Source organism: Lipotes vexillifer, unplaced genomic scaffold (assembly GCF_000442215.2).
Source record: "Lipotes vexillifer unplaced genomic scaffold, Lipotes_vexillifer_v1.1 scaffold239, whole genome shotgun sequence".
In the NCBI taxonomy this organism is placed as follows: domain Eukaryota; kingdom Metazoa; phylum Chordata; class Mammalia; order Artiodactyla; family Lipotidae; genus Lipotes; species Lipotes vexillifer.
The window spans coordinates 3,582,164-3,606,437 of record NW_006769620.1 but is presented as its reverse complement, the minus strand read 5'-3'; the positions used below and the strand labels follow the sequence as shown (position 1 = coordinate 3,606,437).

The following is a 24,274-nucleotide window of genomic DNA, read 5'->3' as shown; positions in this document are numbered from 1 at the left end:
CCGAAAAAAAAAAAAAAAAAAAAAAAAAAACGATTGCTTAGTGTGATGACGTGCACATGATAGGTACTCGGTATCAGGCCGTGCATGGCCATATAACTTGAATATCAAAAACGGGCATAAGAAAAATGAAAAATTTGGGGAAAGTAAAAAATCATCATTTAGAGCAGCCCTTCTCAAACATTAAGTCCCAAGACCCCTCTGCATTCTTAAAAATGATTGAAGACCACAAAGAACTTTTCACTTGTGTAGAATGTCTGTGAATATTTAGAAGATTACCGTATTAGAAATCAAAGCTAAGAAATGTATAAAATATAAAAATATGCAAATACACGTTTTATTAGCCATCAGAACAATGGCTACATCCCACAACAGTTTTCCTTCTGGAAAACTCCACCATATACCTGCAAGAGAATGAGATTGAAAATGACAAATAGTATCTTAGTATTATTATGAAAATAGTTTTGATTTCATGACCCCTCTGGAAGGGTTTCAGATATCCTCAGGGGTCTTTGAACCACAGTTTGAAGAGTTCTGATCTACAATTTTCAGAAACATTAAGTATTTCCGGGGAGCTAAATAAAAATATTGAACATGAAATTACTTGCAAGACTTATTTGAAGCATATATTCACATGGTTTAGACCTTGATTGCTAACTCTCAGGGGACGAAGTTGGATTTAGCTTCTGCTCTCTTCCCTTGAAGCGTTCTATGACTCAAGAAGAAAAAAACATAGGAGAAGCGTTTCTGGTTTTGTTTTGTTTGAAATCTTTCCAATGACTAAATACTGTTTTCCTTTTGTAGACTTTTTGGACCCTTCAATGAATAGCTTGGTATCACTGGCCTCATTGAAAAATTCAAAGTCTTTCTGGTAGAATCCTTGCTAGACATTGTATACAATGGTCTTTCATGGAAGATTGCTCCAAATTGGGGTGAGTTATTTGGAGATAGAAGTTCAGGAGGCTGGCTTGGATAAGCAGGATGGGATTAAGCAGGACATAGAACAGGACTGCCTGGGACCACAAACATGTATGTAGACTAGGATGGGCGATGGGAGGAAGCCACCTCATGCCTTCCCCTGGGCAGTGTGAAGGACAAAGTCTCATTCTTGATGTTAGCTTCAAAGGCACCAAGTCAGTCCCTAAGAGTTCTTTTCCAGGGATGGTGTGGGGTGGCCCTGAGGGTCTCTGCTCATTCCCACCAGAACCAAATATGCAAGAAAGCCATTTCCCTTGAGCCAATTCCCCAAATAATCATTTTGCTGAAAGATAGATTTTTCCCTCCTAAGATATTTCCAATGTATTAGCTGCACTGGACCAAGCCCTGTACCACACTCCAACACACACACACACACACACCCCTACATCTTTACCAGCCTTCCAGTTGAGGAGCATCTTTAACCTCAGACATGGCAGCAAAACAGCTGTGGTTAAAGTCTCCTTGACAGTTTCAGGTTAGTTGATTCTTTGGCAGATTGGTTTTTCAGCCAATTAATTTTTTTTCTGAATTTTATTTAATTTATTTTTTTATACAGCAGGTTCTTATTAGTCATCCATTTTATACACATCAGTGTATACATGTCAATCCCAATTGCCCAATTCATCACACCGCCACCACCACAGCCAATTAATTTTTAACAAGATAGTTTCTCGTGCATCAACCATTCTGAAAATTTTACCCAGCTCCTCCCCACTACAGGTGAATAGGGAACTGGCTTAGATGAACCCCTGGGAATAGCTGAGGAGACATCCTGTCTTCTGGAAAGCATAACATATGCCTGGGAGAGGCAAGGTGAAAAACGCTCCATTGTGCAAGAAGAGTCTCTCTGGACAGACCAGTTGTATTTAGGCTAGAACGGGTGGGGATGGAAGCCAGCTCATTCCTTTTAGGACTATGCTCGGCCTCAGTCTCCTCATCTGTAGAACAGGGATAATAATGATTATACCTCTCAGGTCCCTGGTAAAGGGTAAAGGAAATATGGTTTGTAAAGCACAGAGTGCAGTGGCTGGCACAAAGGCAGGGATCTATACCTGCTAGCTGTTATTGTTACTGTTATCACCATTAATGATAGAAGTGACTGTGGCAATCCTGTTTCCATTTTCTAAAAGAAAACACTACCTCAAAGTACACACTTTCTCACCTCTAGGCCTGGAGCCCGCCCTTCCCCAGCTCTCTAGCCACTATACCCTCTTCACCCTCCAGGCTTCACTTAAACATCACCTCCCCCAGGAAGCCTTCTCTGGTTGTCTAGATTAGCTTAGGGCCCCTATAAACCCCTGGACTTAAACCCCTCATCGCCATTTATTGAAACGGATTGTTCAGTTGTCTGCCTCTTCTTAGAACAAAGACTGAGAGCAGAGACCATCTCCATATTGTTTACTCTGATATCCGTAAACTCTGGCACAGTGTTTCCATGTAGGATTTGGCTGGATGAATAAATGAATGAGTGGGGGATAGGCTGGAAGTGTGTGATCCTGCAGCCTGGTCCTGACAGACTGGGACAAAGGCAGCACCCAGCTGCACAGGTGTGGCTCAGACACACAGGGTCGATGCGGAATGCCTGAGAAGGCCTGGAGGGTTGGGCTCTTTGTTGGGCTTCTCCAGCAGGCCCCCAGGCCCCCGAGGTTGCCTTCCATTTGGGGCTTCTAGTCCTCTGGCTATTCCAGCCTCCAGTTGTGGCCTCTCTGGGCCACCAGAGAGTTTCTTCCTCATAGGAATTTCACCGTAGTGGAAGGACCCCTGATGTAGGAGCAGAGAGCTTGCGTCGTGATTCTTGCTGTATGTGACTTTGATCCAGCCCCCGCACCTCTCTGAGTCTTGGTTTCCTCTGACACAGCAGGTGAGGCATCTCTTTCTACTCTTCTGCAAGGTAAAAGCAGGGTCAGCTTCCAGACAAATATCTCTTCTTAGGAATTTAATGAGATCTATCCCTTCTCTTTCTACTCTTTCTTCTTCCCTGCATCCCTTCCCTTCATCCCTCCTTTCTTCTTAATTTAACAAGTACGTATGGGGTCTTTACTGGGAACTAGATTTACCCTGGTGCTCAGTCACAGAGAGGTAGCGAAAGTAAACAGGATCCCTGCTTTCATGCTACTTAGAGCGCCTAGGGGGAGAGACAGGCAAAACACAGTTTCACAAATAAGAAGGGAAATTTCACACAGACAGTAGAGCAAACAACAAGATAAATTAAGCAATGAAATGGGATGATGTGAAAGATAATGACTAGGGGTGGGACATGCACTTTGGATGGTCACGGGAGGCCTCTCAGAGGTGGTGACATTTGCACTGAAACACGAATGAAGAGATGAAGCTGACTGTGGGCAACATGGAGGCCAGTTCAGAGGCCCCGGTGGGTGAGGGTAGTTGTGTTCAGGAAGAGAAAGTGGCAAGTGGGCCCTATGACAGCAAAGAAGTGGGCAAGACCCAGATGATGTCGGTCCTCGTAGGCCACGATGAAGGCTTTGGATATGGCCCTGAGTGGGAGGGGAAGCCTTAAAGGAGAGCTTTATGCAGGGGAGTGACACGCTCCTATTTATGTTTCTAAGAGATTTCTGGTTGCTGTGCAGAAAATGAATTCTTACCTGTCATGTTCCAGATGCAACTTGAAAAAAGTATGACTAATCCCCTGACACTGGCAAAGCATCGGAAACATGGTTGACGTTATATCTGCTAACAACGAAGAGCACTTTTTCCGTGCTGAGCTGATAAATATATTGAACAAACTGTGTTTAGTTAACTAAGATGAACAGTGTTTCCTTGTGCCTCAGGCTTTTTTTTTTTTCCAAAAAGCATTTGTGTACTTGTGGTAATATTCAATATTAACAACCGAAGAATTGGAAGTTTACAATTCCATAGCCGTTTGACAGGGTAATAGCTTTTCAGTGGTTTAAAGGAGATTGCATTTTGTTCTATGTGTATAAACGATTTCTTCTTATTTTATTATAATCTGGCAGATATATTGAATTTCCTACCCAGCAAGGGTTCTGTTAGTTTCCGTATCCTGAACATTCAACGAGGTCATTATTATGTGAAGAATGAAATGACAGCAGGCAGCAGCAGAAAATGACCAAATAACTGCTTGATAGGGTGACTTTTTGACAGAGCAATATAGTAATAGAACACGTCATATTTCTAGGTCTCGGAATTCTGCTTTTTGAAAGCATTTGGATTTTTAAAATCAACTTTAGTAATTAGACTTAACACCTTGAATTTTGAGCATTGGAAACTGTTTGCAGTTCACCTAGTAGTCGTAGCTGTAATTGCCCATTGCATGCAAGCACTACAATAAATGCAATGTATTACATTATCTCATAATGTGAGTGGGCCCCATCCAATCAGTTGAAGGTCTGATGAGCAAAACTTGAGGTTTCTTGTGAAAAGAGGAATTGTGTCTTCGGACTGCAACGCAGAAATTCTAGTTGTCCAGGCTTTTGGACTCTCGTTGGTAGCATCAACTCTTACCTGGTCGCCAGCCTGCTGGCTTGCCCTGTGCATTTCAGATTTGCCAAGCCCCATAGTCACGTGAGTAATTCCTTAAATCCCTTAAAATATCTATCCTATTAGTCCCTGGAGAACCCGGACTAATATACTCCTTTCCCCAGCAGCTCTGCTTCTAGAAATTTATCCAAAGAAAGCAATCATACAGTTAACCAAAAATACACGTTCAAGGCATTGTTTTAATGGTTACAGATGAGAAACAATCAAAATTTCCACCACTGGGGGATCATTAAGAAAACCGTTGTGCAGTGTGTGCTAATACAGAACATTCTACACAATATAATTTATATATCCTGTAGGTATATTATATGACTGTTAAGAATAAGCTAAATCTTCCTAAAAAATAAGGTATTTACTGGTCATATTATTAGGTAATAAACAGCAGATTAAGGAACCTGTTTGATTTCCATTTTTTAAGTTGTTAATACTGAATGAAATTATGAGAAACCTTACATTTTCCTCCTTTAATCATTTCTGTATTGACTGAATTTTTATACATAGCCTATTTTGACTATTAATCAAATTAGTTTGACCTAAATTCTAAACAAAACTTCAGCTCAGATAGATTTCTGTGGCCCTCTCCCATGCGACCTGTGTGTGTTCTGAATGTCATAAATATCCTTTAGTCACACCCTTTAAATTGTTTATTCGTGAAGCGTTTCTATACTAACAAAATAAAATGGACAGAGATAGGCAGTTGTCTGGACATTCAAGTGTAGAAAAAACCTCTGGGACTTGTTTGTTTCATAATTCACTTGAGTACAGCACCACAGACCAGGCAAGGCAAACAAGAGGGGAAAAAAAAGATTTTCCCTGAAACATAAGATAATGACCTCATTATCTATTTTAATTTGACAATGTAAGGGCAGTCTGAGTTCCCTATGACTCAAATTCTATTTGAAGAAACTAAAATTAATAAATCGCAGCTTACTGAGAATGGCAGTGCCTCTTTGCAAGTCATTATATGGGTTTCATAGAGTTTTTCTTCTTTCAGTCCTACTCCAGGCCATGCCCTGGCTTCCACTGATCCATTCCTTTTTTATCACCTTGGAGTCTTCCTTTGTACTTGGAAATGTTTATCTATATAAATGCAAACTTGCGGGAGGAGGGATGAAATTTGAAAACATCCTTCTAGTATAACGCACTTTCAGTAAATTGGATAAATATCTTTGTGGCCCATGGAGATGACACGCACACACTGAGGGAAGAACCGGTCACTTTCCAGCCTTGTCCTCATATGAACAAGCACAGTGAATTGTGTAGAAAAGAGTAGTGTTTGCAGTAATCCTGATTGCATTTTCCAATGTCTAGCTCAGTTCCCTCTGCCTGATATTTATTATTACTCTCCCTAAGAAAACAACTATCTTCCCTAACAGTGAAGTGAAGAGCACAAGAAGTAATGGAAAGTTCCTCCCATGGAAACAGTAAGCTTTAGTACATTTAATACATAATCACACCAGGGAGAAATGCCCTTGTGTTTAAGAACAGAAATGCAGGGGCTTCCCTGGTGGCGCAGCGGTTGAGAGTCCGCCTGTCGATGAAGGGGATGTGGGTTCGTGCCCCCGTCCGGGAAGATCCCACACGCCGCGGAGCGGCTGGCTGGGCCTGTGAGCCATGAGCCATGGCCGTTGAGCCTGCACGTCCGGAGCCTGTGCTCCGCAACGGGAGAGGCCACAGCAGTGAGAGGCCCGCGTACCGCAAAAAAAAAAAAAAGAACAGAAATGCATACAGCATTTTGTCTTTCCCTTAGTTTTGATTTCTTCTTCTAGTAAAATATTTTTAGTGAATACCTGATGTGCTTTTGTTGCAAGTCTTGGAGACGAAGCTGGTTTTGACTCAACCAAGGTTAGGGCAAAAATATCTGGAAAAATGATTCTGGCTGCCTAGACAATGCCATTTACATGAAAATAAGGGAGCTGGAAGTCAGCTCTCAGGTCTAGCAGACAGCGGTGTAGGTACCACCTCCAGGTCCACTGACCTTCCTGAGAACAAACAGCATCATTTAAATCCCTGAGGTGCTTCTAAAAGGATATTTGTGAACTGGATTGTTTTCTATTTCTGCTGTTTCTTTAACGTTGGCTAGAGCCTAGTAATGACCCCTTTTGTCAACAGAGGCATTCCAGGTAAACGGATCCTTATCAACTTACGGTCGTTGAGTCCTGTATCTCAGACAAAGTCTCTCCAGTCTTCTTTGCAAGATGAGGACTTCAAACTTGTGTCCAACTTTAGCAACCTGAGGGCAGATGCTGGAGCCTCCTCTCAGCTCTCACTGCAACCAGCATATTTCCCAAGACTCTTCTCAGTCCTCACCTTGTCCCCGTCTTCTGCCTTGTCCACTCCAAGTAGATCCTGTACCTGAGGCTCTGTGAAGTGAGACACTCCCCAGATTTTGACCACAGCATATAAATATGCCTTATGAGGTGCTGGTGGCATAAAGGAAAACCTTGCTCTAATCAACATGTGAGTCTTCAGAAACAGTTTGAAACTGCCCGTGAGCCTGGGGAGCATGGACCCCATACATTCAGACATTCAGTCCGTGACCACTGTCCTGTTGAGAAACAAACAGAAGTGGAGAGATTAAGAGAGAGAGCCAACTATAAGAAGTCTCTCAGAAGAGGCAGCCATGGTGTGGGGAGTCAGTAAATATGTGAGTGATAAAAACAATGAATAGCATTATATTTTTTTCATGTGGGAGGCTAAGAGTAAAAACTTTGGGGTTGGATAGACTCTTTTCAAGGCCCTTGCTTCAAAAAGTTGTATTACCACTCTGTTCCTCACTTTCCTCACTGCTAAAAGAAGGGAAATAGTACCCACTTTATCAAGTTTGAAGGTTTAAGTGAGATAATGCGTGAAAACTTCGGCATGGTGCCTGGCCTAGTATGTGCTCAATAATGTTGTCAGTTGGTGATTAGCACCCAGTGGTAGTAGAGGTGGACTCACTATCACTATCCTAAGTAGCATCACCAAATGCCATGTTTCAGGTTCAGTAAGAAAACCAGGGGAAATGACAGTCAGAGGGGACTTGTCCTTTTCAACCTCCTATACATAATCTCTACTCGCATCATTCACAACTCATTGCCTTCCCATCTTAGCTTCTCTGATGCCTGGCAGGCAGGGCTCAACAAATTCCTCCTGAATGAATGAAGGACCTGAGCATAGTGGAGTTTACCTTCTCTGTGCCGACTGGGTGATCTTTGATGATTCTTTTAAGATGTCTGAGCTCCAGCTTCCTCGTCTCTCAAATGGAGAAGGTTGCTGGGGGGAAAAAAATGAGCTGTAGTGTGTGAAAGTGTGTGTAAACTTCCAGGATCTTGTAGTGATTTACGTTGTGAATCATACAGGCTGAGTGAGTAGGGGTGTCTGTGAGTGTGTAAATGCACAGGCAAATGCACTTATACACACACACACACACACACACACACGCACATAAGACTAGCAAAGGAAAAGTCAATCTAAAACCAGACAAATGCCAGTATTTCCTACTGGGAAGAGAGAAAGAACTGGAGCAAGAGGGTTAAAGTCTTTATCAACTGGGATCGAAAAGGATTGAAACAGGGGCTGTAGAAAATTATCTGGGGAAGAGAAACGTGCTCAGCACCACAACTGGCCAATTGCCTTCTGGTCCCCACCTTGGCCACTTGAATCCTGGCCGTCAGAAATTCAGTGGCAGCAGCTTGCTCCCCAACAGCCTAATGCTTCCCACATTAACTCCTGGGTAGGATCACCACCCTTGGGATGTGTCCTTACTGTCTTGCACTGAACCACCCCCAGGTGTGCTATTAGGAGCTTTAGTCCAATTTCCTTCCACCCCGGTGAAAGATATTGTCAACAACTTCAAAAGTCTTACTACCAGATGCCCTGAATGGTACAGTGCTCTCTGAAGATGAATTTGTGCTGCCTCTACCCCTCTTCTGTAAAGAACCACGGACACTAAGATGATCACAATTTCAGTACGTGAAGCAGTCAGGTTCGTTTGCCCTCTACTTGCTTCTCAAGGAAATGTTAGAATAACCCAGGACAAAATTTGGAAACTAGGAAGCTTTTAATGACTTCCTGTTGGTCGCCCTAAAGGGATTCAACTCCATCATTGCTAGGTACCTTGTACGATGCCTAATTCACGCGCTTCGAGGTGGAAGCAGAGCGAATGTTGGTTTAGAATCTTATTCAGTATAAACTATCCGTCTACCATTAGATGAGATGGCATGGGAAAGCTGGCTTAGTCATTTTTATACAAACATTTGTCTGGAAATCTAAGGATGCTATAACTTTTTTTTTTTAACATCTCTATTGCAGTATAATTACTTTACAATGGTGTGTCAGTTTCTGCTTTATAACAAAGTGAATCGGTTATACATATACATATGTGCCCATATCTCTTCCCTCTTGCGTCTCCCTCCCTCCCACCCTCCCTATCCCACACCTCCAGGCGGTCACAAAGCACCGAGCTGATCTCCCTGTGCTATGCGGCTGCTTCCCACTAGCTATCTATTTTACATTCCGTAGTGTATAGAAGCATAGAGGCAGGGATGTGCCGTAGTTACTAGTATAGGTCCTCCTAATCTGCTTGCATTCAGACTCACCTCTGCCCTCCACTACCACGTGACCTACAGCAAGCTCACTACCCACCTCAAGCCTCAGTTTCCTCATCTGTATAATGGTGACAGATAGTACCTACTTAAGATAGTTGTTATGAGCTTTGAGATATGAGCCAGTAAAGAAGCTAACACAGTGCCTGGAGGTTGAAAAATGGTGGTGGTGTTGTCATAAATATTTTTATTAATAAAGCAACACCAACTTGCTTAATATTTTTTCAAGCCATACAAACAGAACTAAAAACTATGGGTACCCAGCAGTTCCTTTAGTTTAACTGAAGCAGGAGTGAAATGCTTAAAAGGCTGTGTTTAAGTGTTGGTAAAATTTTAAAAAGAAAAAAGAAGAACCTACTGTCACATGGAGGGTTTTTTTGTGGATTGACACAATGCAGTAAAACCCAACAAAATTCAATTACCCCTTGACTGAGTCAGGCCAGCTGAGGAGGGAATTATACATTTAAAATCAACAAATTGGATTTCATCCTTTTGGAGGCTCAGCAATTGCTGTCTGACTAGTCCTTCAGAAGATCAGAGGTGGCCCCGTCAGTTTCCAGATTCCATCAGCCAACACGCTCTGTCTGTACAGAACAGTTTTTCCCTTGTTTAGGTTCTAAATGAATGTTATTTGCTTCCAAAGTTATTATAGCTGCTAAACACATGCTGACTCTAAAATCTCTTCTCCAAAATAAAGCATATATATTTATGCATATGTATGTAACTGTTACCTAAAAGAACCTTTCTGGTAAAATATATTTAGTAATAGATACCATCCCATCGCATTCAAAACGTTCAGTGGTATGAATTATTATGCTCAGACCATTTTGAGCTGATGTGCTCTTACTTTATAAACGATCCCTATTCCCTTCCACAGAACAGACACCAGCATAGAGCTTCACTTCTGTTTTCCCTCTTGCTCCTGATTTTACCCCATGTGGCTTGAGAGCTAAATACCAAGCTATAGATCACTGGTATTAATAAGCACGGCAAATTTGTTAGTGACTATTTTTTTTGCCTTGTGCCAATAAGCACCATTAACATTTACTGTAGATCAATGCGATAAGTTAGCAACAAGGAAAATGTTGATATTCAGCTGACTGCATAGAAAAAAATTATTTTATTCTCCCCCTTCCTGCTGCTCTCAGAGTACACAAAAATTGCAGACCCAGTCTGTACGTGTGAGCTGAGGGAACTGGCGTTTGGAAGCGTTGCTGATCCTAACATCTGGAAAGCATGTGTGCATGCTTCTAAATAGTTGCCACAGGTGATGTGGTCCTGCCTGCTATTTTTGTTTTACATGTTGTTTATTATAAAGAAATCTTTCCAATCTTGGTCTTCAGATAAAGATCCACTCCTAGGTATTTATCCAAAGAAAACAGAAACACTAAGTAGAAAGGATATATGCACCCCTGTATTCACTGCATCATTATTTACAATAGCCAAGATATGGAAGCAACCTAAGTGCCCATTAATAGATGAAAGGACAAAGACATATATATATATATGAATATCAGCCATAAAAAAGAATGAAATCTTGCCATTTTCGACAACATGGATGAACCTAAAGGGGATTATGCTTAGTGGAATAAGTCAGACAGAGAAAGACAAATACTGTGTGATTTCACTTATATGTGGAATCTAAGAAACAAAACAAATGATCAAACGTAACAAAACAGAAACAGAGTTATAGATGCAGAGAACAAATAGGTGATTGCCAGAGGGAGGAGAGAAATAGTTGAGGGAGATTAAGAGGCACAAACTTCCAGTAGCAAAGTAAGTGAGTGACAGGTATGAAATGTAGAGTGTGGGGAATATAGTCAATAACTATGTAATATCTTTGTGTTGTAATATCATAACTAGACTTATCGTGGTGATCATTTTGAAATGTATAGAAATATCAAATCACTGTGTTGTGCAACAGGAACTAACACAGTGTTGTAGGTCAGTTATACTTCAAAAACAAACAAACTCACAGAAAAAAATCAGATTTGTGGGTACTGGGGGGTGGAGGTTGGGGGGAGGGGGAATTGGATGAAGACCTTCAAAAGGTACAAATTTCCAGTTATAAGATAAATAAGTACTAGGGATGTAATGTACAACGTGATAAATATAACATACTATATGTTATATATGGAAGTTAAGAGAATAAATCCTAAAAGTTGTCATCACTAGGAAAAATTTTAAAAGTTATAAAGACCCAAGTCTATAACCTGACCCACAAGACCCTGCAGTGAGAGTCTCTGGCTACTTTTCCATCTCATCCTCCATCACTCATCCCCTTTCCTGCCATATGTCAGATCCCTAGTCATATTTCATCCCATGTGCTGTGCTCCTTGCTTTTGCAGGATCTTGATACATGCTCTTTCATCTCTATTTTTTAACAGCTTTACTGAAATATAATTCACATACCATACAATTCATTCATTTAAAATGTACTATTGGATGGATTTTAATATATTCACAGGGTGTGCGTCCATCACCACCATCAATTCTAAAGTGTTTTCGTTACCCCCAAAAGAAATCCTGTACCACTAAGCCATCATCCCCAATCCTCCCCCATCAGCCCTAGGCAAACACTAACCTACTTTTTGTCTCCATAAATTTGTCTATTCTGAACATTTCTTAAACACGGAATCATACAATGTGTGGTCCTTTGTGACGGGCTTCTTTCACTTAGCATAATGTTTTCAAGGATCATCTATGCTGTAACTTGGATCAGTACTTCATTCCTTCGTATTGACAAATAATATTCCACCCTATGGCTATACCACATTTCATTTATCCATTCATCAGCTGACAGATGTTTGGGTTGTTTCCACTTTTTGGCTGTTATGAATAATGCTGATATGAACATTCTAGTACAAGTTTAGTGCAGACAAATGTTATCATTTCTCTTGGATGTGTATCTAGGAGTGGAATTTTCAGACCATGTGATAACTCTTATGTTTAACCACTTGTAGAACTGCCAGACTGTCTTTCCAAAGTGGCTGTACCATTCACATTTCTACCAACAATGTATGAAAGTTCCCAGCTTTCTAATTGGAACTTATTATTCCAATCCTATCTTGTTATTCCAATCTAATCTCACTAACTCTTCTTATTCCAATTTTATAATCATTTTGATTGTAGCCATCCTAGCAGGTGTGAAGTTGTATTTCATTGTGCTTTTTTCTCAGCATTTGATATGGACAATTTCTACTCACTTTTCAAGCTGCAGCTTAAAAATCACTTCCACAGAGAATCTTACCCTGACCACCCCACCCCCAGACTAGCCTAGGGCTCCTCTCAGAAAAGCTATCTAAATATTTTCCCTCTAAACTTGAAGTTCAACATGAGCAGGGACCAGCCCATCTATCTTTGTTCCCTACGTTATCCCCAGAATCTAGACATTGCGTGAACTACAGAGCTTCTTGTTAAAAATACAGGTTGAGTGTTTCTTTTTCTGGCTGAGTAATATTCCATTGTATAAATGTGCCACATCTTCTTTATCCATTCATCTGTCAGTGGACATTTAGGTTGTGTCCATGTCCTGGCTATTGTGAATACAGCTGCAATGAACATTTTGGTACATGACTTTTTCTGAATTATGGTTTTCTCTGGGTATATAGCCAGTGGTGGGATTGCTGGGTCGTATGGTAGTTCTATTTTTAGTTTTTTAAGGAACCTCCTTACTGTTCTCCATAGTGGCTGTACCAATTCACATTCCCACCCACAGTGCAGGAGGGTTCCCTCTGTCATACAGAGTGAAGTAAGTCAGAAAGAGAAAAACTTTCTCTGTATGCTAACACATATATATGGAATCTTAAAAAAAAAAATGGTTCTGATGAACCTAGGGGCAGGACAGGAATAAAGACACAGATGTAGACAATGGACTTGAGGACACAAGGAGGGAGAAGGGTAAGCTGGGACGAAGTGAGAGAATAACACTGACATATATACACTACCAAACGTAAAACAGATAGCTAGTGGGAAGCAGCCGCATAGCACAGGGAGATCAGCTCGGTGCTTTGTGACCACCTAGAGGGGTGGGATAGGGAGGGTGGGAGGGAGACGCAAGAGGGAGGGGATATTGGGATATATGTATGCATATAGCTGATTCCTTTTGTTATACAGCAGCAACTAACACAACAATGTAAAGCAATTATACTCCAATAAAGATGTTTAAAAAAAATGTTGAGTGGATGACGTATACAAGATAGTGAGAAAAAAAGGGTTCATTATTTGAAAATCACCTCTATCAGAATAATTGGCAAGACTACCTTTTCAATCTATTTCATTTTTCAGCATTCCCACAGACTCAGCTATTGAGAAATATCTTAGTATCTCTGGCAAGGGGAGGAAGGGTCTCTACAGCATAACCATGATGAATACTTCTATTTTCCTGAATTTTACTGAAGCTGTACACTTTTCTGGTTGACAAGAAACAAGAGGATCTTCAGTATAAATAAGCAGAATCAAGCTGACTATGTAAACAGTCTTCTCAAGTCAAGCAATAAATGAAAAAGAATAGGTTTCTGAGAAATAAGGAACTTAGGGGGACTGGAGTTTTCTACCTTGCTTGTCAGCTAGGCTACACCCCTAGAGATTTCAGTTCAGTAGGTCTGGGACAGACCTTGGAATATACATTTTTACCAAGACCCATAGTTATGATGTTAGTTGTCCATGGGCTCCACTTTTTTAAAAACTCATCCTACGGGGTTTCCCTGGTGGCGCAGTGGTTGAGAGTCCGCTTGCCGATGCAGGGTACACGGGTTCGTGCCCTGGTCCGGGAAGATCCCACATGCCACGGAGCGGCTGGGCCCGTGAGCCATGGCCTCTGAGCCTGCACGTCCGGAGCCTGTGCTCCGCAACAGGAGAGGCCACAACAGTGAGAGGCCCGCGTACTGAAAAAAGAAAAAAGAAAAAAAAAAAACTCATCCTAGTTTTAATATCCTCATTATTTAATAGAAACAGATTAACGTCGAAGTTAAAAAGTTCCTGGCCCTATTTACTAGCTCTGGTTTAGCACAAATTACTGTTTTCTAAGCCTGTTTCTTCATGTGTAAATGGGGAAGGGGCAATAAAATGCCTACATCATAGGGCTGCTGTGAGCATTAAATGAAACAATACATATAAAACACAATATCTAGGGCTTCTCCGGTGGCGCAGTGGTTGAGAGTCCGCCTGCCGATGCAGGGTACACGGGTTCGTGCCCCGGTCTGGGAAGATCCCACGTGCTGCAGAGCGGCTGGGCCCGTGAGCCATGGCCGCTGAGCCTGCGCGTCCGGAGCCTGTGCTCCGCAACGGGAGAGGCCACGACAGTAAGAGGCATGTGTACGGCAAAAAAAACACAATATCTAGCACATAAATGCTCCAGTATGTTAGTTGCTATTAGTATTACTATTTTATTTTGTCATTATCCGAATTGTAAGAGGATATACACAAAAAATATATTTTAAAGGAATCAAGTTTTGCTTAGTAAGAGAAGTACTTCTTAAGCATAAGTTGGGAATTTATCGTGTTCGTCAGTGGTTTTATCATCATTGTTGGTTCTGTAAATAATTTTCCAGGTGTTCCTTTACTGATATCACTAAGCCTCATTCATGTCTATTTCCAAGTGCCTCCCTAATACTCAAGGAATAATTTAGTCATTTCTGAAGAAGCAGAATTTTGGCTCCTATATTGAATTACAGATCACCACCCAGTTCACAGCATGAGCTATGTACTAGATATAACACATCTTCCTTAGGTGTCATTTATTGAGCAGAATGTACTGCCTTCCAGAATCTTATTTTTCTCTATTAAGTAATATATTGGGTCTGGATGCTGTCCTGACAGAACTTATTCTCTAAAATACAAGTTCTCAAAGTTCAATCAAACTAGGGTGTATCAGTCATCTTAACAGAATCAAGAATGTTTGTTCACTTATCCGAGTCCTGTTTACTGAGTGTCTAACAAGTGTCAGGCATTCAGGATTTACAGAGAAGAAGAAAGTCAAGATCCCAAATCAAGTGGAGACAGAAAAAAAGCACCATCAAGTCATTAAATACATTACCAAGGAAGTGTGGTTGGTGGTGGGCGCTATGAATGACATTGAACAGGGAGATGTGATAGAAATATCTAAGGGAAAAGAACTATTTTAGATTAATAGTCAGGAAAAGCCTTTCCCAGGAGATGACATTTTGAGCTGTCACCTGAATGCCACGAAGGAACCAGCCATGGGCAATGTCAGGAGACAGAGTGATTGAGAAAAAGGGAACAGTCGGTGAAAAGACCGTAAGCCAGGACCTGGTGGGTCACGCTTAGGAGTTAGGGTGTGAGTCCAAGTATAATGAGAAACCACTGGAGAACTTAAGGGAGAGGATGTCATAGTCTAACCCATCATCATTTCAGGATCACTTTCCTCTTCCCTCCTCCTCTCTCTCTAAAGTGACTAGCTACTGTGAAACCTAATGGAATGATGTTTAACTGCAGTATCTGCTTCCACTGAGTCGAGCTACAGTCTCTGTAATTTCTCTAATGAATTTGTCACAGACGCATGCCATGAAGGTCACAAATCACATCTCACTTATTGCGTCGAGTTTTCTCTCCAGAGCATTTTAACGATTCTCCTCTCTGGTATCTCTGGTACTTTAGGTTACACCAGGTGACGTTTGAGGTGCCCACCTGTGAGGGGAAGGAACGGCAGAAGGTGGCCCTGATTGGCGACTCCTCATCTTCGGCAGAGTTCTTTGTCACCGTGGCTGTCTTTGCCTTCCTCTACTCCTTGGCCGCCACTGTCGTTTACATTTTCTTCCAGAACAAGTATCGAGAAAACAACCGGGGTCCACTCATCGTAAGTGGTTTGCTTTATGAAATAACTTTTTCTGTCCCTTCTAATTTCTTTTTTCCAGCGCTTAAAGGCTTTGGAGTTACCTGAGCCCTCAGGGCAGGTATCTGAAAGGCAAACACATTCTTTTTCATCCATATCTCTTAGATCTAAAACGAAAACGTGATGCCTGTCATTCTTTTGTGCCCCTGTGCTGGAGAAGTATTGTAAGAGTTGCTAGAAACTCCTCTGCAATAAATGCTTGGAAATCTCATGAGATCAAGGAAAGAGTAGTGAGGCTTGCTGCAGATTTATTTATAATTCCAGTATTATGGAGTTAGTCGACCATTTTTTCTCACTGGTTGCTTAGACAGTGTGACTTGTACTTATTGAAGTGTGTTATTCCTTTGGAATAAGTACATGATAGACTGGTCATAGAATGGTTTAGTTTGAAGATGGAGTTCTCTGTCTCTGAATCTCCCTTTCTCTCTCTCTCTCTCTCTCTCTACCTCTATCTTATCTCTTTCCACCACCAACCCGCCCCCACTTTCTTTTCCTTACACAATGGTTCAAGGACTCACCTGGGTGAAACCAGTCTAGCTCAGCATGTCCAAATAGGGACACACAGACACCTAGGGGAACACAACTCTCAGAGGGGGACGTAAGCGTGGATAACTTTAAGGAAATACATTTAAAATTTTTCAGCTTTCTCATGTACATTTGCCTAAAACTTATCTTACTGAGAATGCCCTGCTTCTGAAAATATGTTAATGCTTCTTTCTTAATCACCTATTCCCCTTTTATAAAATAAAAGCATCCTTCTTTTCCATCCCCGTACATGGGATATTGTTAGGTTGCGAAGCCTTGGAGGCACTAAAAAAAAAAGACCATTTGAAATATCGGTGTTGGTATTGACAAAAGTGAGTTATTCAAATGGCTGGGTAGTGTATCCTTTTGCATCTAAGGAGGTTTCCAATTTTTTCCTTTCAATAAAATAGAAATTCCTAATCTACATCAGCTGATAGATCATTAAAAAGTAATTTTTGATGACAGATCACTCTGTGGTCTGGGACATATTACTCAGAAGGAATTCAGAGAAATTAATGGCATCACTATAACAAAACCCCATCCATTCTCATCTACTCATTTCTGTGAGCAAACCTTCTCAACACATCTGTACAACGAGAAATGGAAATAGAATTTATGCTGAATCAAGTCCCATGTTAGAAGTAAGTAATATTTTTCCCTCAAAAGTACATCAGCTAATTGAAGAAAAAACAGTCCCATACATTTCTAATAAAAATTTTACTTTTAAAATTTAATAATTATTAACATTTATAATATATTTATGTTGTTTTGGACAATGGTGCATTAATAACATTTTTAATGATTACCCAGCTCAAAAGAAAAATTTTTGATACTTAAAGCATTAGGGTCATGGGTAATCAAAGAGTAATTTCAATTTATATACATATGTGTGTTGCAAAGAAATGTAACGGGGTGATTGATAAAATGCTTTCCAGTATAAAAAAATGTTATATGAGGCTATGATTCGGTGGGGGAAGTATAATGGAAATACAAGTTCAAGGAGAACAAAAAGAACATGTAAAATTTCTGACTGTTAATGAGGAATTTGTTTAATAATTTTTAAATGGGTAATAGTATCAAATAACAATTCCATTGAATTCATCTAAAAATTGATACAATGGGATATATTTTTAAATATCAATAGTAATGCCCAACAGTACACTCTTGTAACTGTTTAGACTTTTAATAAAAACAAAATTATATGTCAACTTTATATGAATAGGCACACAGTTTTTACAAATTCTTTTAGGGATCACGTGAGTGAAATAAATTTTACAGATCTCTAGTCTAATCTATATATTATAGAGACCAGAAACTTAAAATCAACATGTTTTGAAGGGTAGCTGGGAGAAACCCTTATTTGTAAAACATCATGATTAAGTTTGAAGGGACTGGGGAAAGATCTGTTTTATAGCACTTCAGTATGTTATTGTGGAAAAGGAAGAGTCAGTCAGCAGAACTTGAACCTTTGGACAGATGTCTTTTTTTTAATTTTCCCTCCCACATTGGAGCTACTGGTCTGAATGGTTTTAAAAGATCTTTAACAGTGTCACCTACCTTGGGGTTAACCCTCGCATGACATGCAGATAGATACATCAAAGAGATTGAGATACGTGTGTGTGTGTGTGTGTGTGTGTGTGTACGTACTATAAAACTGACATGTGTGCATCCATTCCTGGATACATGTAGACACTCCCATAGAATTCTAAAGTCTGAGGAAATACTCTGACTTCCAGAGAGAAGAAACTGACTCAGTTAGTTTGCCTATAAAGTGGGAAAAGCTCTATTTTCTTATATAAAACTACATTCTCCTCCTAAGAAGTAATCTTGTGAGGCCATCATGCTATTTCATCTCTGTGTAAACAGTCTTTCCCATCAAGCAGGATATAATGAAATCCTGAATTGTTTACTACATTGGGTAGGTTTTGTTTTATTACATCGTGGAAGAAGGGGAGGAGCGGGGAGTTAATTCTAGTAATAAAAAGGGAAAGGCTCCTAGGTGAGACTTCAGTGATATTAAAAAACTGATGTGCTCATTACTTAGCAGATAAAAGTTAATTTAAAAGCGAGCCCGAATCCTGAGAGTCACAGAGACAGAATGAAGGTAGAGGATCAGTATGACGCCACTGCAGCTGCAAATGGCAAGCCTTTCCAGTTCTAATCCCACCACAGTGGGGCCGTGACTGGGGAGGGAGGGGTGGGCTATGGTACCCACCCTTAACTGTGAGTTAGCAGGTTAAGGCCAGTCCACAGTGTGAGCAAGATCTCAAGAAGGTGGTTCATGCCTAAGAGAACCTTCAAATACTAAACTAACAGTAATTGTAGTTTTTTAAAGCCAAGCCTATATTTATTCAGAAAGATGGCTACTGATCATTACTTGTTCTCTCTGTTCCTGTCACTAACTATTCTTTTGTTATTGTTGCTTTGTTTGTTTACAAAACCCACATTTTTCCCTTTATTCTGTAGTTCGGGATTCTCTATAATCCTCTAGGACATGACAGGATACATCATGCACAGATAAGATCAGTGTGGAGGAAAGTGATGAGGATGGTGATGGTGTTGATAATAGTAACAACAATAATACCGGCTGGTATTGATAGAGTTTCTTACTCTGTGTGGAGCTGATTTAATACAACAACCGTAGCTTGTATTGTTATACACTTTTATAGGTGAGGAAAGGGAGGCTCGAAGTTACCCAATTAACTCTCCCAGGTCACATTACTAATAGTCAGAGGGTAGAGTTTGAACCCAGGTCTCTCCAAATCCAGGGCCCAAATTCGTAACTACCATACAAGAGGGTCCAAAATCCTGATAGGCAATGTGCTACAAATTTGGAGGGGCATAGGTGGGTAGGACAAATTGGTTTATACACCTGGACAGCTCCTGTTATCCTCTTGCTCAGGATATAGAGAAACCAAACCCTAGAACCCCTAGACTTCTCTGCTTATTTGACTGTCATAGAGGGTTTTTTAAAATTTGCCTTCAGAATCCATTTGGAGTTATAGAATGGCTGCCGTGAATCTATGATGCTAGGATAACTAGAGGGTTCTGCTCTTTATCTCTGTTGCACATGAAGGATGTCAGTGATAGAAAACAGGCTTTAAACATGCCCAAGATCAATGGCTGTTATAAATCAGAGATTGCCAGGACTGATTACTATGTATTTGTAAGCAGTCGTGAGCAATTTCAGGCAGACTGGAGCCAATGGCTATTATCAATGGCTATTTTTTAAGATGTCTTTCTCTACTGAATATGCTTGACAAGATTGCACACCTTTAAGTGAAAATGAGAATCTGCGTGTCTTTAGAAGTAATGTAATTGTTAATGATGCTGAATGACACAACAGTGAGAAAATCAGGCCAAAAGAATCAGCCAGCTACTGTACGTCACCACAGTGAGGGCCTTCTTGTACAGATGAATAAATATCTTTCTCAGAAAGCAGAATTGGCCACCTGAATGATACGTGATTGTGGAATTGAAATGTCACCTCCGGTTATATCATTCTGTCATGTTCCTTAGAGTACAGTTTTAAAGCCAAATCTTCTGCCTAGATTTCTGAGACAGGATGTTCTGAACCATTTTCAGATCTCATGTCAAATAGTGACGATGTGAGGCTTTAGGGTTTTTTTTTTTAATATTAATGTAAAGTAGTTAAAAAAATATCTTACAGAGCTGACAAAGTGCTCTCAGAATGAGTATCTAATAAACACCGTCCCGCATTTTGGTGAATCCTTCTCTCGAGAGATTTGGTTTAAAGTAACTACTCTAAATGTCAAGTAGAATCAATATTCACTTTAAGATTTTGTGGGAAAGGAAGGGGCTGTGTTGTTGAAGCTCTCCTTTTCCCATAAAGGAGACCAGGTTGACCAGAGGCAGTTTATGAGACTAGAAGTGTTTACCCATTGCGGTCATGCGGTGGTACCATGGCTCACATTTATTTTATGCCCGATGCATTCCTAATATTTTCATATTCCCCATCCAGCCTCAAAACAATCCTGAGAGAGACGTGGAGCGATTACAATCAGCCTCATTCTACAGATTCACTGTGACTGCTCTTTATCAAGCACCAGGCATGGGAAAATGAATCCCTGGGAGATTAGGGACCTTGCCTGTGGTCAAATAAGTTAATGGCAGAGCAAAGATTCAGACTCTTAGGCCAGTGATCTTAAGGGTTGTGGCTAAACTTTGGGGTCCTGGATTTTAATCCCTCTGCATGACCTGTTATTTAACAGTTGGAAGCCTACAACTTTATCTATAGAATGAAGCTAATAATAATACTCATGTCACAAGGCTGCTGTAAGAAAAGGAAGAGTTAATGCCTACAAAGAGCTTTGCACAGGGAGAGGCACACCAGCAAGTGATGGATTAATGGTATTAGTGGATTAATTGTAGCCCTGTTGTTATCCTCACGTGAATTTTTCTCCTGCCCATTACTAGGCAGTACCTTAGCCCCCTGAAGAGGACTTACAGGCGCCTTCCTTTAATTGCCTGCAGCCCTCACAATCCTACTCTCCCCCAGTCCCCTTATCCCAGGCCCTTTCTTCCCTCGCCCCCCACCCGCTGCCAAGTCCCACGCGATCAAGCTTGACTCGAGACTACTTCTAAGATCGCAATTGCTAGGTTGAGCCTTCCGGTTAACCTTTCTGTTTCTGGAACCCTGCTCTATGAGATGATTGGAAGGTGGATTTTTAACCCGCTAACAAAATAAGGCTCCCCATTGTCAAGTAGGGGCTGAGGCCATCACGGAGAGAATAGGAGGCAGGCACAGAGCTGGATGCTCAGAGAATCCAACGCGTGTTCCTACGCCCAACTGCATCTTTCTTGGCTGTCATTAGAGATGGAAATCAGAACTGCAGTCTCTGAGCTCTTCAGAAATTGCTGAGAAGGCCCTCCCTCGCCTCACCTCTTCTCTCTCCTCGCTTCCTCACCCTTTTTCCCTCTTTTCTTCTCTTTCTTCCCTCTCTCTTCTCTCTTCTCTCATCATGTTAGTTATACTTCATGTCTAAGTGTGTTTCACTTAAATTCTATCTTCAACAGGCCAAGCAATGTGTGTATATGGGTGAGCTAAAAGCATCCAGCCTGATGAGGAAAATTATTTAGTAATTATGACTCTCCTACAAATGACCTGCTAGAGGATATGTAGATGGGCTTTGGTGACCTACCTGGAGGAGGAAGTGAACCTCCTCCCGGAACCCAAGGCACTCCCTCCCCAGGTGGGCTGGGCTAATAGTAAAGACAACTTCACAGCATGTGGTGGATGATGAGAGGATAAACGGAGGAGATTATTTTGAAATTCTGCCCCAAGCGTAATGTATTTGGTGCAAAAAAGAATAACATCATTTGAAGCCTCCCAAATGTGTATCTTGTTAGGGGTAGGCACACCTGTCAGAATCTGACATTCTGGCTTGTGGGGTGTGTGTGTGTGTGCGTGTGTGTGTGTGTTTCCACTTCCTCACTCTTTGAACCAAGAAGTGTTGGCAGTACAAAAGGGGGGCATGGACCTAAAAAGAAACGAAATTGAGTTTTTCGTAGTGAGGTGGATGGACCTAGAGTCTGTCATACAGAGTGAAGTCAGAAAGAGAAAAACAAATGCCGTATGCTAACATATATATATGGAATCTAAAAAAAAAAAAGTTTCTAAAGAACCTAGGGGCAGGACAGGAATAAAGACGCAGATGTAGAGAATGGAATTGAGGACACGGGGAGGGGGAAGGGTAAACCGTGAGAGAGTGGCATGGACATATATACACTACCAAACGTAAAATAGATAGCTAGTGGGAAGCAGCTGCATAGCACAGGGAGATCAGCTCGGTGCTTTGTGACCACCTAGAGGGGTGGGATAGGGAGGGTGGGAGGGAGATGAAAGAGGGAGGGGATATGGGGATATATGTATATGTACAGCTGATTCACTTTGTTATACAGCAGAAGCTAACACACCACTGTAAAGCAGTTATACTCCAATAAAGATGTTAAAAAAAAGGGGCATGGACCTAACCTTACCGTGAACTGTTAATCTAAACTACTATATATTTTGCATCAACAAATACATCGTTCCAGAATCGGCACCACAGATGAAGGCAAATAAATTAATCCACTTTAAATGTTCCCAGCACAACGTCTACACGTTTGATCAGATTTTACATCCTCAGCTCTTTTCCAGCTTTCGTATGATTAGCAGATTCTTAATTACAGTTTAGATGAGGGTTAGTCCCCACTGTATTTGGTACCACATTTCTCCAATTAACTAGTTAAACAAAGAGATGAGCTATAGTCCGATAGCCTTAATAAAAGCAGTGAACTGCTTATGGAATTAAGTGTGATTCTTCAGGGGCCCAGAGCTCTTCCTGTCCTGTGTTGGAGCCAGTGCCTTCAGAGGGCTAGCAGAGAGTGTTTGTCCAAACTCCATCCATCTTTGTCAGATTTCCTCTCATTCCAGGGATCTCATCATTCAATTAGGAAAACCAGAACCTAGTGGAAATTTGGCAAAGCCCCAAATGTGTTTCCTTTTTGATTACAAGGCAAAGCTCTTCCTTGGATTCAAGAGTAATGATCAAGGCTGTCTAAGTCCTGCTGGGTCCCAGGCCCTGTGCTAGGCACCAAGGACACACTACAGAGTAAGACCTAGGCCTCAAGTTCCCTGCTTTATTCCTATTATCCTTGAAGGCCAAATCTGTCATGGGAGGACAGTAGGGTACCAGTGGTTAAGAATTCAGGCTCTGTACCCATACTGCTTGTGTCCAAATCTCAGCACCACTGTCTGTCACCTGTGTGACTTTGGACGGGTTCTAGAACCTCTCTGTACTTGTGTTTCTTCACCTGTGAAATAGAGATAACAATGGTTCCCAACCTGTAAAGTCGTCGATCAGATTAAATGAGTTATTGCACATAAAGCAATTAGAACAGGAGCAAGTGCTCATGAATACAAGCCATTATTTTCCATCTTGTAGTCTGGTGTCCATACTGTGCTGTCCATGCAGCTAGAGTTTATTACATTTCAGTGGACTGACTGGCTGAAAAATAAAGTGGATAAATACTAACTTCACTGACTCTTGTCTTGAGAAGTGCTTTGGAAGGCTTCTTGTTGCACTGTTGACATCAAACACTCTTATATATTATTTTTGTTGTTTTTTAGAGCTTCCAAATTCAGCATAAGCTGTTGTCATTAGAGACAGATGCAGTCAGCCCTAAGATGGGGTCACTCTGTCCCCATTGCTCAGTTCCCCTCCCTTCAGCTCTCCCACCCCCATCCTGGCCCTCAGATCTCATATTTTGGGGAAAGAGGGGAAAGAACACAGTTCCATTAAATAAGCCAGGCTCCAGAGAACAGGAGCTTGAATCCCTTGTCAGTTGGCAAGTCTGAAAATAGCAGAGTGTGAAGAGCCAAGTGGTGTAACAGGTAGAAACTTGGAAAATTTGATTGTTTGGGGGCATCCAACTGAGAAACTAGATTCAGACTTTTACCCTCCTCCTATCATATTTTGAAAGTGGTGAAATATCGCCCACCTCACCCCACCCCCATGATGGCAAAAATATCCTTACTCTTTGCTAAGTTTATTTCTTTGATTCCAGAACAAGCAGACACTCACACATGCAGCTTGGATTCACTGGGGCTTTCAGCAGTTCAATAATGTCTTGCGCTAATACCCATGGTTCATTAAACTTTCAAATAATTGGCACAAAGTCCAGAGCTTGGATTTTTTGCAGCTCTTTCTCCCAGCTGGGCATCTTCATTTCCATTGCTTATTAGCAGGACTGTAATCAAAGCCACAGAGCCATGCAAGGGAGAGCTTCAAACCTTGCCCAGGGAACAGAAAAG

The 24,274-nt window shown here is 41.2% G+C and overlaps 1 protein-coding gene across 2 annotated transcripts in view; it reads left to right on the top strand.

The window, feature by feature from the left end:
* Nucleotides 1–24,274, top strand: part of SYNPR (synaptoporin) — a 158,467-nt gene that overhangs the window by 93,449 nt on the left and 40,744 nt on the right. For both annotated transcript variants that reach the window (XM_007445680.1, XM_007445679.1), the window contains one exon: nucleotides 15,699–15,897. In XM_007445680.1, the coding sequence (XP_007445742.1) occupies nucleotides 15,699–15,897 (199 nt within the window). The remainder of the gene's footprint in view (nucleotides 1–15,698; nucleotides 15,898–24,274) is intronic.